Source organism: Rhipicephalus sanguineus, chromosome 9 (assembly GCF_013339695.2).
Source record: "Rhipicephalus sanguineus isolate Rsan-2018 chromosome 9, BIME_Rsan_1.4, whole genome shotgun sequence".
Classification (NCBI taxonomy): domain Eukaryota; kingdom Metazoa; phylum Arthropoda; class Arachnida; order Ixodida; family Ixodidae; genus Rhipicephalus; species Rhipicephalus sanguineus.
The window spans coordinates 41,379,253-41,386,519 of record NC_051184.2 but is presented as its reverse complement, the minus strand read 5'-3'; the positions used below and the strand labels follow the sequence as shown (position 1 = coordinate 41,386,519).

The window sequence follows — 7,267 nt, the reverse complement described above, 5'->3', positions numbered from 1 at the left end:
GGTATAGGGACAGCTCCTCCCGCCAGGGGGCATTACTGCAGTCAAGGGGGCTTTCATCGCGGCCGCTTAAACGGCGTTTTTGGTGCGTCGAGAGGTTTCCGTGGCGGAAACTCGCTCTGGTGGCTTCACGGACATATTTTTGTGTGTTTTTATATACTGATCACCCATCGCGTATAGCAGCGTGCTCGTACCTGCGCGTAGCGGTCATCAATGTCTGTTCGGTTGCGGCAATGTTCTATTCCTTTCGATCGTGGTGGAATCGGCGTGCAGCCTTGCCCTGCACGCTGATTTAGCAAAGACTGTTTGGTCATCCCTTTTTGAAGGTTTTTATTTTCCTCGAGGCTGTAGCCGACGTCGGCGGAAGAACCGCGACCAACATTGCCAGTACACAGCCGTACGTACGACAGGCGTGAATCCCGCCTCTTCACCGAAAAACATATAGCCGGAGCGACAGCGCGGCACACAGCATGTCTTTGTCATCGTTCGTGAAGCTGCCACTAACTGTTTGTCACATACGAAAATGGTCACAGGCACACACAGCACCACACACACGCGATAAAACGACGCAAACAAAGCGAACGCAGAGCGCGTCGCCGCGCTGAGCTCGACGAGTGCCTTGTTCGCCGGAGCGACCGTGGGGAACGCAGGACGTCTTCTACATCGTTCGTCACGGTGCCGCTAACTATTCGTCACGTATGAACACGATCAGACGCACAGAAAGCACCACACACACGCGATACAGCACGATGCACAAAAACAAACACACCACGCCGTCGCCTCGCTGACTACTTCGACGAGTGCCGCGGGTGCCCCCCTAACGCTGGTGGCGCCGCCCCGCGGTCAAAGTTGACGACACACAAAGCTCTCCCATAGAGTGACGGGGAAGTTTCGTGACCAGAAAAAAGTATTGAGGGACTATGATAAAACTAACGACAGTGATATTTTTGTATATTTCTGCCAGAGCGCTCCAGCGAGCACAGGCGATGAGGTTTAGGCGTCCCTATTGGTGTAGCAGAGTCACGTGATGGCGCTCGAGCCATCTCGACAAAAACAAGCGTGCGAACGTCCACACGCAGCCTACCTTTTTTTCTCGATGTTTTCTTACTTTTTAGTTGCGTTAATGTCATGACATTTGTTCATAGCCACTGCACTCGGCTGCGTACTCCAATGCGTGTGGCGTCTTTCGCACAAGTTCTGATGCGGCTTTACTGTCGCTATCGAAGTTTGTCTTGCGTGGTGCTTTGTTGCAAAGTACCAAAATGCAAGAAGGGGCTGGTTTGCGTCCCGCGACTTTCACACATCAGCGATTTGAAAGATCTTGTGGATATAAGCTTGACTTACATAGTACGATGAGATTGACTTATATGCAAATGAGATTCCAACAACCGTCCCACTATCGATGCCGACGTTAGATGCAATTGAACAAGCATTTGCGTAACAGGGAATATTCTTACGTGCTTTGTCTTTGTTCTTCCTGTTAAATTATTCGAGAAGTTCTCTTAATGATAATTTGATTGTTAGCACAAGTGCATTTTTTGCTGTTCTCCGTTGCATCCCCACGGGTCCGCATAGTTTTTCGCCCGCCGCTTTATTGTAATATGTATTTTGTACGCGCGTGACTGCGTGCGCGTACATGCCTACACATGTACAGGCTCATCCATTCTTAGGGTGAACACGGCTCAGCGTGACAGCGCTCTGAGGAGCGCCAGTTCATCGGCGCGGCCGCGCGTAGAAATGAACTGGCGCAGGCGCGCAGAAGCGCGCCGCTCTTGCTTTGCTACAGCAGAGCAAGAGCTGCACGCTCCATTGCAGTAGTAGACGATGCGAAGTACCTTCCGTGGGTTCCAGTACGCCTGCGCGGCTTCGCTTCGATGCGCAGTCGCGCTGGATGTACTGGCGCTCCAGAGAGCGCTGCCACGCTGAGCCGTGTTCACCCGATGAGTGGACCAGCCTGTACACGTAGTGCATGCAGGTGCGCGCGTGCGTGTGGTTACGCGAGCGGGTGTGGGTAATCGTACGCATGCGTGCTCGTTTTAGCATCAGCTTACTACGTGCATGCGAGAAGCAACGTATAGTCTCAGATCTCGTTGCCGTCACGAGTACGCGATATGTTCTTTCCTCTCCCGACCTTCCTTTTCGCCAAGTGCATTCTGTGATGACCTCCTTAAATTGTGGTTTATGAAAAAACAGAAAAGCACGTATGGACTATCTGTGTGCCCCATGCAGGTACTGACGCGGCTCTGCGTTGGAACCAGGCTATGCTATGCGTATCACACGGCCAGAGAGCAGGTACGCTTAAACTCCTGAACGTTTGGCTCAAATTCTTTCCGCTTCAGAGTTCCCGGCGTTCGCCTCTCTCAACGTTACGCGTAGGCATTCCTTATTCAGGGGCGAGTCGTTTTTTTTGAAGAAGAAAATAACGATATCTCACGGACACTATGTGATGGAATGGGGCGTGAAACATAAGGTTCTTCATGGGACTAATATTAAGCTGCATGCTGTGCGTGTATTTAGAAAGCGGATGTGCATTTCCTGGCAGAATTGTACAGGTTACAGAAAGATGTAACCGACTATACAGCTACAGTTGCTTTCTTCGAATATACGTATAATTGATTGCAGCCACCCATTACTGTCTCCAAAAAAGTAAATAAAGAATTACTGGAATGTAATCAATTAATTTTACGTTACCTTCCTCCCACCTTATGGTCGCATTGTAGAAAGGCAGCAAATAAAGCGCTCTCACTTGTCTGTTTCGATGCCTTCTGTACAGATATTAATATCATTTTTATCTTAACTGCTAATCGCTTGGCGAAATCATTCTCCCTTCATTGTCTTTGAGAACACCACTCAGTATAATGAAAAAGTGACCTATACGCACGTTGCAGGGAAAGGCGGTGTTGCATCGTATGCAAACACCTCGCACACAAGATTGAGGCTACAAAGCCGCGACGCTTGGCACTGGGTCCCCTACGAAGCGCAGTGCTTAACATTTGCTACCGCTTAGAAACTGCTCTCCAGGTAGGACCAGTGGAAGGCAGAAGTAGTAAATACTTCACGCCATAAGAAGACCGATTCAATTAGTCGTTCAAAATCAGGCCAAGATGAGGAAACAAAAGCGCACAGTTGCACTGCAAGCGCGAATCAATAAATGCTATAGCAATAAATCGGAATGTTATTCAAAGTAAGGCTAGCAACTAACTCCTTTAGCATCCGACCTGGCGTCACTCAACAAGGCGGTGACGTAAGGCAACGCGGCTGCTTAGCGAGCAAAGTGACCTTCGTGCTGTCTATCGCTTCAACTCAAAATTGTACGTTGAATACGAGAACGCAGCACGTACAAAGGTACTATGGTGAGCCTTCCCAAATGGGGAACGCGACGAGCGTTCTACTTTTCTTCCCGGTAGTTCAAGTGCTCAAGACTTCGTTGCCTGTTGCTCCTTCTACTTAAGATAACAACTTATCATAACTGACTGATTGCACACAATGATAATGGGATTGCATCGAACGAAGAAAAGTAAACAGTTAAGTGCGCACAGCGTCGAAAAGTGTAATTGTATAAAAGCAATTTATTGCATGGAATTGGTTACATGCAAGTCTATTTAGAGCTATGGTATGATAATTGCTTTTAGTACTAAGCTGAATAGCAAATTGTGACTTTTCATTTTCTCGTCATGACGCGTTCGTTCTGGTTGGCTTCACGATGCGTTTACGGTAGGGAGCAGGGGCGTAGCCAAGGGGGGGGGGGGGTTCGAACCCCCCCCGAAATTTTTCAGTTTTGCTTGCGCTATATACACGCACACATACAAACGCACGCGCGAACATACATAAAGTATGGTTGAACCCCCCCCCCCCCGAAAAAAATTTCTGGCTACGCCCCTGGTATAGGCACCGTCCACTGACCAGAGGGAGCTGCGTTGCTCTCCCAGGCCCGTCCCAAGTTCGCTGACATTGGCCGTTAGGGGCACGCAGAAGACAGACGCGCGAACGCGTCCCCCGTGTAGCCCGGCCACAGTTCACCCACTAATGCAGGGAGGGAGACGCGCGCACCGCGTTCCATTTTGAACGGCCCCGTCTCAGAGTTGCTTTTTCTATCCGCTAGACTGTGCGTTCTGGCGCTGTAGTCACACGGGAAAACTCGACTGCACGGTGCCTATAGAGACGCTACGAAGGACGCACTACAAAGAACACAAGACGCAGTTTTACAGAACGAGCGCAACAGAACGAACGACCTCGCGCTAGTTCTGTTAAACTGTGCCCTGTGTTCGTTTTAGTCTGTCCTTCGTAGCGTCTCCCTACCGTAAGCGCATCGCCAAGCCAGCATGAACCAACTATCTCCTTTCGTCGCGTTACTGACTTTCGTTCTGAATTTGCTGAACTTTTTTTCACGTTGTTTTCTTGCAGGATGTGGAACAAATAAAGAAGAATGTCATGAACTGTGTCGCAGTTGGTTTTCTGTTTCTCTACCTCGCAAAGCAGGTGAGCAAAGCTTCACGATTATCCCGTAAACGTGAACTCACAACGCACCACGTACACTGTGGACACGAGGCGATATACATTAGATGACTACGAACTGTAGGTTTGGTTCTTCGTTAGTGTCATAGTACCAGAACTGAATTTTTGTTGAGGCGTTTATTGCATATGATAAGGTTCCTTATAAGCCCCATATTAGGCGTGAATCGCTCCCGGCATTGGCAATTTCAGCAAAAGTCAGGAGTTCCACTTCACCACTTTAACCTTTTTAAGCTCATCCATTCGAACCTGGTCACAAAGTTCACAACGGTATATCTTTTTACACGAAACGAACGCCAAAACACAGCAGTAAACAAAGCCAGAAGTGTGTTTAAAGCCGTAAGCACGAAGATTAGGCAAATCCGTGTACTACCCATCATTTCCATGGTGGCTGAACGATCGCAGCGCCAGAGTGCCCTCTAGGTAATTGTAGGAAACTCTATGGATAGGACGACGAGAAAGGAGGACGGCGGTTACCTTCCACGGTGACTCCCGTGGAAGTTTAGACAGGACGATGAAGAATAATCAGCTGAAACGTGAGCCACCTATGCTACGCCTACGTATGCGCAGGCTTGCGATTGTGCACCCTACGGGAAAAACGCGATGAAAGAAGCATCACCAAAACACATTATTCCCAGTAAAAAGATACGCTGTCAAACGCACACATCATTTAAATAAGGCGAACAGCTTTGCATGACGTTTTGACTCTTCGCTTAGATCCATCATTGTGGATGCTTTCTGTACAACATTTATTTGCAAGTGTGTGTTTCATTTTTCTTTGCTTCCATTCAGGACCAGTATGGCAAGTTCTCAAGACCCGTAAAAGAAATCGTTGAAGAGTTGAAGGTACGTGGCAGAGGGGAAGTAGTAATGAGCATATAAAAATGCAGAATCAAAGCGACGCGAACGTGAAAAAGAACATGGCTGATCCCTCAGTCATGGGAATCGGCATAACACGAAATTGAAACGTGCCTTCACATAAGTAGACAATTCTTTATTGTGCATTGATCTATGAGAGCTATTGGTGTTTGGCAGCTATAGCTTTGATGTGGATGCACCCGCGTTGGAGCCTAGTGGCACATCTCCATCGCGACGACTAACGCTCATGATCATGATTTACCCTTTGTGGTAGCTGAGGTTGTTAACATATACCTGGTCACAACATATCGTGAATCCCGCGCGAATAAGGCATTGTAAGGGAAGAGAACAGAGACAACGCCCGTACGCTAGGCCGGCTGTTCTATTCTGACCCTTCGTCGTTGTCTTCCTCCGCTTGCCTAGCGCATGACCTTGTGCAAGCGGCGCTGCCTTCCTTACCCTCGGCCACACTGCGGCATTGGATGGCAGTCGAGCTGCGGAAATGTCTCTGGAGGGCGGGATTGGCTGTTTCTTGCCGGTCTTTGCAGGTCTCGGTACTTGTGCGACTGTGTTGGGTGAACTGCAGATGTTTCAGGCGGGCGGCACTGGCTGTGCCGCTTTGGTCGTCGCAAGACCACAGGCCATGGACCCTGAAGTGCCATCTTTAGCGAAAACGTCTCTGGCGGGCGGTACTGGCTGTGCCTGGGTGGTCTCTCTTGTTCGTGCCGCGACGTGTCTTGCTGTAATGTCGATGACTGAGGTGGCCGACATTGGCTGCCTCGTTGCGGCCGCAGGTCTCGGCCACGCTGCGATTCAACGTGATCTGCAGAAGGCGCAACGAGCGAGTAGCAATGAATAGTCACTGCTGGATGAAGGTGCCTCCGACGATCGTCCCGTCGCACTCCTGAACGTGCTGTCGGAGATCTTTTGCACCGTAAGGTTGACGGCCATGACATTTCATGTTGAGGAAAGATAAGCACCGTGACCTCATAGGCAGGCTTCAGTTGGAAGGCAGGGTTTACGTCCACCCTAATGTCTCGTCCCGCAGAGCTGCCCAGGTCAGGGGAGCTTAGGTCACAATGCGAACCATCGGTAGACTTGGGCTCTTGTGACCGGTCTTCGATGATAACGTTCGCAGATGCCTCGGCTTCATTTAGGGACTCGCCACTTTGCAAGGGGCGGGCGTCCGACGGCCCTGGAGGCGTTATGGGTGGGGAATCGGCTGCCATAATAGGTGGTTCCGGAGCAGGCTTCTTCAGGGTAGACGATAGTATGTGACGAGGCTCTGGTATTGTTAGCGGCTCCGGTGGGTCTTCGAACACAGTGATGGATGACATGGGCTCTTCCCGACCTTCCCGATAGACAGGGGCGTAGCCAGAAATTTTTTCGGGGGGGGGGTTGAACCATACATTATGTATGTTCGTGCGTGCGTTTGTATGTGTGCGTGTATACATACGCAAGCAAAACTGAAAAATTTCTGGGGGGGTTTGAACCCCCCCAACCCCCCCCCCCCTTGGCTACGCCCCTGCCGATAGACGTACGTATCAGGCAGGAGAAGACCTGATAACTGCGTGTTCGCACGCGCTGCTGGTCTTGGAGGGCGCGTCACCGACCATTGTTGCTTGAAGGCGGTCGTGGTCTCTGGTGATGGTACTGTCGATTGTAACATTGTGGAATAGGAGCTCTGTGGCGGGGAACCCTGCTCGCGGCCGGTGTTTGTGTCTACTGCGTGGCCTTCTGCGATGCTCTCTGCACAAGGGCTGCAGGGCTTAACTGTACCGTCGAAGGGGTTTTCGTCGCAGCTCCCATCCACGGTAGACAGTGGGTCGGTAGGCAGAGGGTCGCAGGCTTGAAAAAGCGGGCGAAAGAGACTCGTCAACCTCGCACACCACTCCGACCA

At 50.4% G+C, this 7,267-nt stretch overlaps 1 protein-coding gene across 1 annotated transcript; it reads right to left on the bottom strand.

Annotated features, from left to right (window-relative positions):
* Window positions 1–5,822: 5,822 nt before the first annotated feature.
* LOC125759924 (uncharacterized) lies at window positions 5,823–6,704 on the bottom strand. Its single transcript, XM_049419416.1, has one exon. The coding sequence runs from the start codon at window positions 6,702–6,704 to the stop codon at window positions 5,823–5,825; it is 882 nt and encodes a 293-aa protein (XP_049275373.1).
* Window positions 6,705–7,267: the final 563 nt, after the last annotated feature.